General features: G+C 42.5%; 1 protein-coding gene across 3 annotated transcripts in view; it reads left to right on the plus strand.

Moving 5' to 3' along the window:
* LOC126106767 (uncharacterized) overlaps positions 1 to 6,758 on the plus strand; it is an 88,828-nt gene extending 82,070 nt beyond the window's left edge. For all 3 annotated transcript variants that reach the window (XM_049913145.1, XM_049913147.1, XM_049913146.1), the window contains one exon: positions 6,553 to 6,758. In XM_049913145.1, the coding sequence (XP_049769102.1) occupies positions 6,553 to 6,692 (140 nt within the window). In that variant the 3' untranslated portion in view covers positions 6,693 to 6,758. The remainder of the gene's footprint in view (positions 1 to 6,552) is intronic.
* Positions 6,759 to 13,470: the final 6,712 nt, after the last annotated feature.

Here is a 13,470-nt window from a genome sequence, read left to right on the forward strand (position 1 = left end):
GAAAATAGCAGAAAAAGTGGATCAGTGATATTGCAAGTTTTGTTTAAAGTCTGGTGATTCTGTGGTTGAAACAGTCTGCAAGATTAAAGTATTTGGAGGACGTAGCAATGGGTACCACATAGATGAAAGAGTCGTAAAACCGCTTCAAAGATGGCTGCTCCTCAGGGATGAGTAAAGCACATTCAGGCAGGGCCTCAGCATCTGCAAGTGAGCTTGTTATTAGGCATGTAAGAACTCTGGTGACTCAGGGAAAACCAATAACAATTGGAGAAATTGCAGACAAGTTTAAAGTTAATATTGGATCCATTCATTCCATTTTAACAGAGCATTTGGACTTCAGGAGGTTCTCAGCAAATTCGGTAACAACTGAAGAGAAGAAACTTAGTTTGGAGATCACACCAGATATGCAAGATACTTTGAACAGTAATCCCAACCTTAACACAATGAACACCGGTGATGAACCCTGGGCTTATGGATGTAGCACAGAAACAGAGTAGTTTCAAAGAGATAGAGGGGCTGGCCAGTACTTACCTCAGCTCAGTACAGCCGATAGATACACATAAAACAGAACCGAAAATTTACATTCCTAGCTTTCAGAACAAATGTTCCTTCATCAGGGAGGAGAGAGGGGAAAGAAAGGGAAGAAGGGAAAGGAGATTCAGTTACTCACAACCCAGGCTATGAAGCAACAGGGAAAGGAAAATAGGGAGGGTAGCAAGGATGGATGCATGGTTGTCAGAGGGAAGCCAAAGATATTCTACTGTAAGTACTGTGCCAGCTTCAAACCAAAGAGGATGCATGCAGAAGTATATAGTATAAAGATAAACACAACTATGTAGGATGAAAAGATGCGTGAATGGCTAAAGATGAAAGGGAAAGAGGAGAAGACTGAAGAGTAAATGGGAGTGAGGTTGTTTAATGTAGGTTCAGTCCAGGGGGATGGCGGGATGAGAGGATGTGTTGGAGTGCAAGTTCCCATCTCCGCAGTTCAGAGGGACTGGTGTTGGGTGGGAGAAACCAAATGGCACATACGGTGTAGCAGGTTCCTAGGTCCCTAGAATTATGCTGGAGGGCATGCTCCGCTACTGGGTATTGGGCATCTCCTAGGCGGACAGTTCGTCTGTGTCCGTTCATGCGCTCAGCCAGTTTAGTTGTTGTCATGCCGATGTAAAAGGCTGTGCAGTGCAGGCATGTCAGTTGATAAATGACATGAGTAGTTTCACACGTGGCCCTGCCTTGAATTGTGTATGTTTTACCAGTAGCGGGGCTGGAGTAGGTGGTTGTGGGGGGATGCATGGGGCAGGTTTTGCAGCGGGGTCGGTTACAGGGGTAGGAACCGCTGGGTAGAGAAGGTAGTCTGGGAATATTGTAGGGTTTAACAAGGATGTTACGGAGGTTAGGGGGGCGACGAAAGGCAACTCTGGGTGGTGTGGGGAGAATTTTGTCAAGGGATGATCTCATTTCAGGGGTTGATTTGAGAAAGTCATATCCCTGGCGGAGTAATTTGTTGATGTTTTCGAGGCCAGGATAATATTGGGTGACAAGGGGGATGCTTCTGTGTGGTCTGGGGGTAGGAACATTGTTGTTGGACGGGGAGGAATGTATTGCTCGGGAGATCTGTTTGTGGACAAGGTCTGCAGGATAGTTGCGGGAGAGGAAAGCACTGGTCAGGTTATTGGTGTAATTGTTGAGGGATTCATCACTGGAGCAGATGCGTTTGCCACGAATACCTAGGCTGTAGGGAAGGGAGCGTTTGATGTGGAATGGATGGCAGCTATCGAAGTGAAGGTACTGTTGTTTGTTTGTGGGTTTGATATGGACAGAGGTGTGGATGTGAGCTTCAACAAGATGAAGGTCAACATCCAGGAAGGTGGCTTGGGTTTTGGAGAAGGACCAGGTGAAATTCAGATTCGAAAAGGAGTTGAGGTTATGGAGGAAATTAAGGAGTGTTTCTTCACCATGAGTCCAGACCACAAAGATGTCATCTATAAACCTATACCAGGCCAAGGGAAGCAGCTGTTGGGTCTTCAGGAAAGCCTCCTCCATGCGGCCCATGAAGAGGTTGGCATAGGACGGAGCCATCCTGGTTCCCATGGCCGTTCCCCTGATTTGTTTGTAGATCTGGCCTTCAAAAGTGAAGTAGTTATGGGTGAGGATGAAGTTGGTAAGTGTGATAAGGAACGAGGTTTTTGGAAGATCTTCGGGTGGGCGTTGGGAGAGGTAGTGCTCAAGGGCAGAGAGACCATGGGTATGTGGGATGTTTGTGTAAAGGGATGTAGCATCTATGGTGACAAGAAAGGTTTCAGGTGGGAGAGGCGTGGGAATGGATTTGAGGCGTTCTAGGAAGTGGTTTGTGTCTTTGATGTAGGATGGGAGTCTGCGGGTGATAGGTTGGAGGTGCTGGTCTACCAGAGCTGAGATACGTTCGGTTGGGGCTTTGAAGCCTGCCACAATGGGACGGCCAGGATGGTTCTCTTTGTGGATTTTGGGTAATAGGTAGAAGGTAGGGGTACGTGGCTCAGGTGGAATGAGTAAGTCTATGGAAGGCCTTGTGAGGGACCTTGGATTTTTAGGATTTTTTGCAGCTCAGTCTGGATGGAGGGAATGGGATCCTGGGTAACAGCTTTGTAGGTTGTAGGTTGAGGTGTCGGAGAGTTGACGCAGTCCTTCTGCCACATACTCCACACGGTCAAGTACGACAGTTGTGGAGCGGCTAGGGTGGCTAGTTTGGGTAGTGAAGTGATGTTTCCAGTTGATTTGGGTAGTGAAGTGATGTTTCCAGTTGCATTTGGGTAGTGAAGTGATGTTTCCAGTTGACCCTACTCAATCTCCCCATCCCAGCACATACCCCACACAGACCAAATCTCAACTATAACCACAGTCAAATGCCACATATCACTAGTCCCAATTCAGTCCTAAACCTCTCATCCAGATCCCTCTCTCCTCCAGAGACATCTGTTCTATCAAAAGGCTTAACCTTTAGCCCCACACCTAAATTCAACCACACTGCCCTGGTTAAAGATCTCTTCATAGTTGCTTCATAGCCTGGGTTGTGAGTAACTGAATCTCCTTTCCCTTCTTCCCCCTCTCTCCTCCCTGATGAAGGAACATTTGTTCCGAAAGCTAGGAATGTAAATTTTCGGTTCTGTTTTATGTGTATCTATCGGCTGTACTGAGCTGAGGTAAGTACTGGCCAGCCCCTCTATCTCTTTGTTAGTATTTGTTTCACATCTTTATATGAGATTTTCCATTAATCATTTAAACAGAGTAGTTTATCATCAATGGAAGCACCCATCATCCCTGAGACCGAAAAAAGTGAGGCAAGTCTGCAGCAATGTGAAAGACGTGCTGACTGTATTTTTTGACTCCGGCAGCTTGGTCCATCACGAGTGCACCTCAGAAGGTACAAACATTGATAAGAAGTACTATCAAGGGGTTCTGCATTGCCTTTGTAAAGCAGTGAGAGACAAATGGCTGGACTTTCGGTCAGTGGGTTGTTGGCAAGTACACCATGACAACACACCTGCTCAGTGTTCTCAGTTAGTTAAGAGCCTTTTGGCCACACGCATCATGACTGGTTTGTCATTCTCCCTATTCCTCTGAACTATCTTGGAGTGACTTAAGGGACCAGATTTTTGAGCAGGGAAAGCTTGATGCCAAATTGAATGAAGCAGCTGCGCACAGTACCCTCCAACAATACTTTCACCAGGATAGCAGCATTGGGAGAGGTTTGTAGAAGCTGAAGGGGACTACTTTGAAGCTGACTGGTGTCAAATGATTATCTAAATAAAAGTTGATTTTATAAATAAAAGTTGAATACTCTTTTGATCAGGCCCCATAACTCAGTTTCTGTACAATGTGATGGACCTTCTCAGAAATTTCTTCCTTAAAATTAAGGCTGATGTTAGATACTAGTTGATTTCTTTTAGTCGGGTATGCCCTCTTCACATGTTCTAGTTTGCTTATCATCTCCTCCTTGAGTCTTCCACATGTTATTTTGCTCCCAAGGTGCCCAATTCCTTCACTTCATTTACCTCGTGGTCCCCAATTTTGATGTTAAATTTATCATTAATCCCATTCCTGCTACTTGTCATCACTTTCATTGGTTTCCCCAGTCTCTTTTCTGTGATATGTAGACTGTTCATTTCGTTCAGTGATTCTGTAATTCTTTCTCGCTTCCACTGAGTATAGCTATTTTATCGTTGAATCCTGTCATTGATACCTTTTAACCCTGAATTTTAATCCCACTCCTGAACGTTTCCTTTATTTCTGTCATAGTTTATTCAATGTACAGGTTGAACAGTAAGGGACAAATACTGCATCACAGTCTTTGGCATTTTTACTGTGATAATTTTTTTTATTTTTTTATTTTATTTATTTTTTCTTATTTTTGCAAACATATACACCCCAAGAGAATCGGCAAGTGTGTTCATATTTAAAACAAATCTTATTTATTGTTCAGCCTCAGGTGCACATTTTTAATTAGGATACTGATATGATGATCTGGCAGAGGCAAGATGGGTTGCTGATGCAGCTTCATAGATCTGAAGTTGATCTAAAAACTGAAACACGTCATGTAATTAAAAATGTGCAATTGGGACTGAAGTCGTCGTCATCATCATCATTTCTATCTGAACTTAGAATGTTGCATGAGCTTTCCTCCTCATTGTTTTCTAGTTAATCACCTTGTCAGGATGGTTGTTCTGTGCTGCTGCTGCTGCTGCTGCATTACCAATCCTGTCCAACGTGGTGTAAATTACAGTGAAGCACCCCAAGTTCCTTATTTCTTTGCAGTCACAGAACTGTTGCCTGTCTCCCTGTTCTCTGTTGTGAAGAGGGCAAGGAATATGTCCAGTGATTAAGCACACAATTTCTTTTGTTAGGTCATCCAGGTGCAACAGTCGCTCTGATGCATATGAAAAGTTTAGACATAAAACTGATGATCCTAAAATTCCTCTCACACTGCCGTTCATCTGTTCTCCAGTACTGGAGTTGGACTGCGTAATTGGCATTTACACCTGTTATCACTTTCACTCTCGAGAGTCTGCCTCAACTAAACCAGCAGGGTGCTGCTCTAAAGTGTTCTTGAAAGTCAGTGGGGCAGATCCACGGTAGTGCCAGTAGTGCCTTGTCAGGTGTTGCACCTGAGGCTCCGGTAAGCCTGAGGATTGTGCTTCTCTGTGCTCATCTAAGGATGGACCAGTAGTTCTCGAACTGCAGCCAGCGCACCCACAAACTCCCTGCAAAGCCCGTTATTGAAGATAACTTTGTGGTAAGCATTAATGGCATGTGACGGCAATTTGTAATTTGTGGTGCTGGTTCACACAAACTTGTGCCTAATTTTCATTGTTTCAGTGTCTCAGGTATCTTCAGTTCCTAGAGTGTCTGCATAAAAGCTTCCACGATTGTGTTGGACATACTGTTGAATGGTATGCACAGAAATAAAAAGTAGTTAAAAGCTTACTAATGCCTGCCTGAAAGGCTCTACAAGAGGTCCTATCTTCAGACACCTAACTACTGGACTGCTGCTGTTTCTCCTCTTTGTGGGAAACTGTCAATGAGGTAGTGGTGTATGCAGACAATGCCCTGGAGGGCCGACTTCTTGGGTGAAGCTGCAAGAGGAGGTAATGTGCTCAGGCAGGTGCAGCTGTGATGTTAGAATACTACATTAGCCACGGCAGCACACAAAACCACCTATGTAATACTCAAAGATTATCTCAGACAAGACACACCAGTCAAAATTAATAACACCTCTACAGCAAGGTCGGAAGATATTTCCGAGTCCAGTCGGATGGAAGAGGAGTTTTATGGCACACATTGAGTGAATAGCTCAATGTGTGTCATAAAATTCACCCCCATACCATAACTCCATTTCCTGCGTAATTCACTGCTACCACTACATGTGACACTCCAAACCACTTGTACCCAGTCGTAACTCACTTCCAGTGGTGTCAGTCTTTACACCACCGTGAGCGTTATTTAGCACTGACTGCAGACATGTGTGACTCATGACGAACTGCTCCACCATTCTATCCCATTGCACTGTGCACAGCAGCTGTGCTAGCTGGACTGCTGCCAGTAGTTCCTTCCCCTGATTTTGTGTGATTTTTTGCAACCACTCTTCACGACGCTAGACTGCCCCTGCCGATCAGTATATGAGGTACGCCTGGTCTCGGAATAGCTGTGGTTATTCCTCTGTATTTCGATTTCACAATCGGATCACAGTCAACTTGTGCAGCTTTGGGGGGTCGTAATGCAGTAGACGGTTTGTTATTCGGCTAACATCCGGCGACTAGCCCACGTTCGAAGTTTCTGAGCTCTTATGATTGACCAACTCTACTGTTACTGCTTCTCTAGTGACAACACAGTACTCCCTGCCACCTTTTGTTCTGTCAGGTCCACCTCTCGGGATATATACTGATCAATTGCGCACTATCTACGTGCGTTTTTCTGATCGTATAGTGAAGTTGGATGTATTGCAAAGCAGTGGTCAGTATTTCTACCATTTTATATTCTGAAAGTGCCTGATGCGTGTTTTGTCTTTTGTTCCAGCCACTCTGCACTGTTTGAAGCAGATACTTCCATTACTTGAATGCAGACGAGACAGGAGATTGCAGAGACTGCAATTTGACAGGGACTGTAAGCTCCATTTAGTTCACGATCAGGAAAACTGTGATACAAGTGCCTGTTAAATGATGCTGTTATTGTTTTGTACAAAGTTTTCTACTTATTTATAAAAAAATATTTATATTTTTCAATTGTCAGTTTTTTACTTCTATGTCCGTATCCCTGCTGCAAGTTATTTTCCTGTATTCTTCCATGCTGCCCAAATTCATCTCTCGCACATCAATCAGTTGGTCACAAAGTAATGACAACAGACAATCCGCACTGCATAACAAATAATATTTAAATGATAACTAATTGAAACTATCAGCTGACGACAGGTGTTGTTGACATACCTTGAAGGGGACGGCTTACCGGAATTGTCAACTTAAGTGGGCATGAGTAACGAGTGGCTGAGCAAATTATCTGTTGGGAACATTACGTATGTAGATTGTGGACAGTTGGGAATGTGGGTCTTACAGGAAGCATGCTAGGGATAAGTCCTTGCAGTCACGCTATTCATCTGTGTCCTCGGTGGCTCAGATGGATAGTGCGTCTGTCTTGTAAGCAGGAGATCCCGGGTTCGAGTCCTGGCCGGGGCACACGTTTTCAGTTGTCCCCATCGAGATATGTCAACAACACCTGTCGGTAGCTTAGGGTTTCAATTAATTACCATTTATTCTAGAGAAGCTGCACGGTCATCAATGGTATCTGTTCTTTCAAGAACAGTTACTATCTCCGTATATAAATAATATTTATATGCACATTTGGAATTTTTTGGAAACTAGTCACTACAGACACATTAATCAATAAATCATGCCACCCAGTAATCTATAGTAGGTATACTTCCTCTCAGTGATACGGAGAATGATAAATTTTCAACTTGATGAAGATGAGATTATCTAAGGAATAGTAATGGTAGAAAATTTAATCAAGGTGCATTATTCTGAGCCACAGTTAATTAAAGAAATATACAGACAAAAACCAAAAGTTATGCAAAACTACTCCTGAGAAAGAGAGAGCCAAACAAGACTAAATTTGTAGTTTTGCCATATAATGGAAATGTTTCTAATAAGATAGCCAAACTTACAAATATCAAAATGGCATGCACACTGAAAACAATAATGGTAATACTGGAAGAGGTATCACCTATAAATGACGCATTTAATAAGTTAGTCACAGACATAATTAGATGTGATGGCTGTGACAAAATCCACATCGGGCAAATTAGCAGAAACTGTCGGATATATTTTAAAGAGCACATAATCTAATGATAACAATGCAAGCACATAAGAAGAAAATTTCTACTTTTCATTCTTGTGGCTGAGCGGTTCTAGGTGCTTCCGTCTGGAACTGTGCTGCTGCTGTGGTCGCAGGTTCGAATCCTGCCTCGGGCAAGGCTGTGTGTGATGTCCTTCAGGTTAGTTAGGTTTAAGTAGTTCTAAGTCTAGGGGACTGATGACCTCAGATGTTAAGTCCCATAGTGCTTAGATCCATTTGAACCATTTTTTCATTCTTCTTCGGACCTTGCAGGCACCTTTCCACTGTTTAATGGTACTCATATTGACATGGTGGGGTACATGTTTCGATATATTTGCTTTATGTGTTCTTCTTCATTAACTTATACCTGAGCAAGCAAAGTGGTGGAAGTCCAGGATTTAGTTTTTGGAAGACTCGATTTCGAATCACTGTATGATGACCATGATTTACCTACTTCATAGTTTCCCTAAAATGCTTGTAGGAAATATTGTTCTGTCTTGTTTCCAACCATGCCGGATTCCTTCTCCTATGTAAAACAGTAAATGATGTGACTTACAAATATGCATAGGTTGCTGCTCTAAAGACTAAAGCTTGCACGTACACATAGAAAATTATACAGAAGAAACAGTAGGATCCCAAATCATTTACAGACAGATGTAGGTAAGGAGTTTTACAGCACATATTTCCAGAATCTAATACAGATACAAGACATTAACTCCAACTAATCATTTTGTATTTTCAAAGCTTCACTTGTGGAACGATTCAGTATAACTCTTTCAGGTATGATGTTTAAATGTATCACTGCTCAAGTTTCTTTCAAATGGATTGATGAGGTGCAAGATTCCATATTCCTGGATTCCTGTAAAGCATTTGACACGGTGCCACACTGTGCCTGTTAATGAAGGTACAAGCATTTGGAATAGCTTAACAGATATCTGAGTGACTCAGAGGCTTCGTAAGAAAAAGGATCCAATATACTTCTCCCAGCGGCCAGTGTTCATCAGAGACGAGGGTCTCATCAGGAGTGCCACAGCGAAGTTTGTCGGACCAGTGTTATTTTCTATATACATAGATGTTCTGGTGCACAGGTTAAGCAGCAATCTGCAGCTATTTGCAGATGAGTCTGTGGTGTATGGGAAGGTGTCATCATTGAAGAACTGTAGAAGGATACAAATTGTTAGTTGGTACGATGAATGGCAGTTAGCTGTAAATGCAGAAAATGTCAGTTATGGCAGAATTAGGAAAACAAACCCATAACGTTTGAACACAGCTGCATGCAGGAAAACAATACCATAATGTTCGAACGCAGCTGCATGTTAGTCATGTCAATTATCGAGGCATAACATTCCAAAGCAGTATGAAATGGAATGACCGTGTAAGGATTGTAGAAGGGAAAGTGGATGGTCGACTTCCATTTACTGGAAGAATGTTAGGAAAAAGGAGATTGCATATACAATGAAGATTGAAAGAAATGGCATAGGCATGCACGTTCAAATAAAAAGATATATATACAGGCAGAATACGACGCTGCAGTCACCAACGCCTATATAAGACGACAAGCATGTGGCGCAGTTGTTGGATCGGTTACTGCTGCTACAATGGCAGGTTATCAAGATTTAAGTGAGTTTGAATGTAGTGTTATAGTTGGTGCATGAGAGATGGGACATAGCATCTCGTAGGTAGAGAGAAATTGGGGATTCTCCCTTACAACCTTTTCACGAGTGTACCATGAATATCGGGAATCTGGTGAAATGTCAAATCACCGACAGTGCTGTGGCTGGAAAAAGATCCTGCAAGAATGGGACTAATGACTACTGAAGAGAATCGTTCAACATGACAGAAGTGCAACCCTTTCGCAAATTGCTGCAGATTTCAATGCTGGGCTATCAAGTGTGAGCATGCGAACCATTCAATGAATCATCATCGATACGGTCTTTTGGAACTGTACACTTGATGACTACACGACACAAAGCTTTACGCCTTTCCGGGGCCTGTCAACACTGTCATTGGACTGATGAAACATGTTTCTTGATTGGTCAAGTCTCATTTCAAATTGTATCGAGCGTATGGATGTGTATGGGTATGGAGGCAACCTCGTGAATCCATGTACCCTGTGTGTCGGCAGGGGACTGTTCAAACTGGTGGAGGTTCTGTAATGATGTGGGCTGTGTGCAGTTGGAGTGATGTGGAACTCCCGATACATTTAGATATGAACCCGACAGGTGACACATACGTAAGCATCCAGTCTGATACCTGTATCCTTTCGTGTCCTTAGTGCAGCCTGACAGACTTGGGCAATTGCAGCAGGACAATGCAACACCCCACACATCCAGAATTGCTACAGAGTGGCTCCAGAAACTCTCCTCTGCTGGCCACCAGACTCCCCAGACTTGAACATTATTGGGGATATCTGGGATGCCTTGCAATGTGCTGTTCAGAAGAGATCTCCAACTTCTCATACTACTACAGATTTATGGATAGCCCTGAAGGATTCATGGTGTCAGTTCCGCAGCCCTACTTCAGGCAGTAATTGAGTCCATGCCAGGTCATATTGCAGCACTACTGCATGCTCATGGGGGTCCTGCACAGTATTATTCAGGTGTACCAGTTTCTTTGGGTCTTCAGTGTAGAATACTAGAGTGACACGTTGTTGAGTACTGTTAGTGTTTAGGGTCTGCACCAGGTCCGATTAAAGGATGACATCGATGCAATTCAGAGGTGGTCTCATAGGTTTGTTACCATTCAAACAACACACAAATATTATGGAGGTACAATTGGGATTTCCTGGAGGAAAGGTGACATTCTTTTCAATGAGAACTCGTGAGAAAATTTAGAGAACCGGCATTTGAGGTTGACTGCAGAGTGATTCCATTCCTACCAATGTACCTTTTGTGTAAGGATCGCGAAGATAAGATTAGAGGGATTAGGGCTCGCATGGAGGCACACAGACAATCATTATTTTCTTGCTCTATTTGCAAGTAGAACAGGAAAGAAAATGACTAATAGTGATACAGGGTACCCTCTGCTATGCACCATACAGTGGGTTGTGGAGTGTGGATGTAGTAGAGGCATACTAGGGGAATATCAGTGTGGCTTTCGACCAGACAGAGGAACAACTGATCAAATATTTGTGATAAGACAAATGATGAAAAAGTTCTATGAAATGCATTTCCTATTCATAGACTTCAAACAAGCCTTTGACAGCATAAATCGGCAAGAACTATACAGAGTACTGAAAGAAGTTGGTATATGTGCTAAATTACTAAGACTAATCAGAATGACAATTACAGAGACAAGAGGAAAAGTAAAGGTCCTTCGCAGAACAAGTGAAAGCTTTGATCCACAAAAGAAGCACAATATTTATGAAAACTAGCCAGATATGTGCATACACTGATGACATTGCTGTAGCAGGAAGAAATACCAATACACTCCTAGAAACATACCGGGCAATGGAAACAGAAGCCTTAAAAATTGGCCATATAGTAAATGAAAACAGAATAAGATATATGGTAATGACACAATCTGAGGCCAGAGGAACCCCAAAGACCTCAACATCAATGGGAAATGCTTCACAAGAGTGTCCTCTTTTTAACTACTTGGGAGCCGTAATAACAAATGATAACAGTATTGGAAAGGCTATAAGGCAAAGAATACAAGCAGGAAACACAGCTTACTTTGCAAATATGCAACTTTTCAAAAATAGCCTTGTTACAAGAAAAACTAAATTGCTAATATATAATTCCCTAGTCCGCCCAGTTATCACATATGGCTCAGAGGTTTGGACGTTGACAGAAAACGATAAAAATGCATTGAGAGGAAAATACTACGCAAAATCTGTGGGCCAATAAGGGAGGAAGAAGGCTGGAGAATAGGCTACAATGTTGAATTACAAGAGTTAATACGAGGCAGGGACATAGTAAAATTTGTGAAATCACAGCGAATACGATGGCTAGGACACTTGGAGAGAATGGCAGAGGGTAGACCTCTCCCTCATTGAAAACGTCTGGTCACAGGTTACCGAGAGAGACTGGCCTACCGCTGCTTCCAAGCCACAATATTTGATGAACCTTGCTGGGAATGACACCACCGTATCTCTCACCGAGCTCTTGTTCCGCTCAGTGCCCAGCAGGGTTAGAACCACTGTTGCTGCCAGAGTTGGCGGCTGACTGAACATAATTTCACTCCCTGTATATAATCTCAAATCATTTACCAATTTAATGGTGTATTTTTCCTACTATACTGCCTGCACAAATTAACTTATTACTATCCTTCCTAGTACTGTAATTTTAATGGCCGACAATTTACATAAATTTCAACAGGTCCCCTACAAAGTTACCAAAATACACTGCCAAACAAACCCATCTAATCAATTTTATCATGATATTAAGAGGCAGCTCAAAATCGTGATTTTTGAAAGCACAAACCACAGGTCACAACAGCATAAAATGAAAGGTATGATCCATTCAATTAGGCAAAAAGGGAGACCTGGAAGAAGATGGATCGACGAGGTAATAATGGATATCACCAGTATGGGAGTCGAGAGGTGGAAAAGAGCAGCACATAACCGAGAAGTGTGGAGGAAGATTGTTGAAGAAGCCAAGGCTCACCAAGGGCTGTAGCGCTACTGAAGAAGAAGAAGAAGAAGAAGAAGGAGAAGAAGATAATGATGATGTAGAAGAACTAGTAATTCAGCACAAATACACAAAATACAGAACAATTATTGTGAAATCTTTTGATGTGAAAGGTAACAGTCTTTTGTCTACTGTGTATAATAAGATCAAGATGGTAGATTCTAAAATTGCTAAATCCAAAGTAGGCGATTTGGTTATAATGATCGTATGATGTTTTTGGTCAGAATACCCTATCTGGGATTGTTTAGCCAACTAGTCTGACACCATTTCATTCACTTGCACGCCAATGGGCAAATGATCAGGACAATACAATACCAAGTCCCTGAACATACAAAACTGCAGAGTTTATGCTGTTGTGACCTGTGGTTTGTGCTTTCAAAAATCACGATTTTGAGCTGCCTCTTAATATCATGATAAAATTGATTAGATGGGTTTGTTTGGCAGTGTATTTTGGTAACTTTGTAGGGGACCTGTTGAAATTTATGTAAATTGTCGGCCATTAAAATTACAGTACTAGGAAGGATAGTAATAAGTTAATTTGTGCAGGCAGTATAGTAGGAAAAATACACCATTAAATTGGTAAATGATTTGAGATTATATACAGGGAGTGAAATTATGTTCAGTCAGCCGCCAACTCTGGCAGCAACAGTGGTTCTAACTCTGCTGGGCACTGAGCGGAACAAGAGCTCGATGAGAGATACGGTGGTGTCATTCCCAGCAAGGTTCATCAAATATTGTGGCTTGGAAGCAGTGGTAGGCCAGTCTCTCTCGGTAACCTGTGACCAGACGTTTTCAATGAGGGAGAGGTCTGGATAACAGGCTAGCCAGGGCAACAGTTTGACGCCCTCTGTATCATTGAACAGGCATCGTTCAGTATTGTGTTATCTTGTCAATAGGTAAGATTATGGGGACCTAAAAGATGTAGCGTGGCCACTGGCCTTAACGCATTACGGATATAATGGCTGCTGTCAAAAGT

This window comes from Schistocerca cancellata, chromosome 10 (assembly GCF_023864275.1).
Source record: "Schistocerca cancellata isolate TAMUIC-IGC-003103 chromosome 10, iqSchCanc2.1, whole genome shotgun sequence".
Taxonomy (NCBI): domain Eukaryota; kingdom Metazoa; phylum Arthropoda; class Insecta; order Orthoptera; family Acrididae; genus Schistocerca; species Schistocerca cancellata.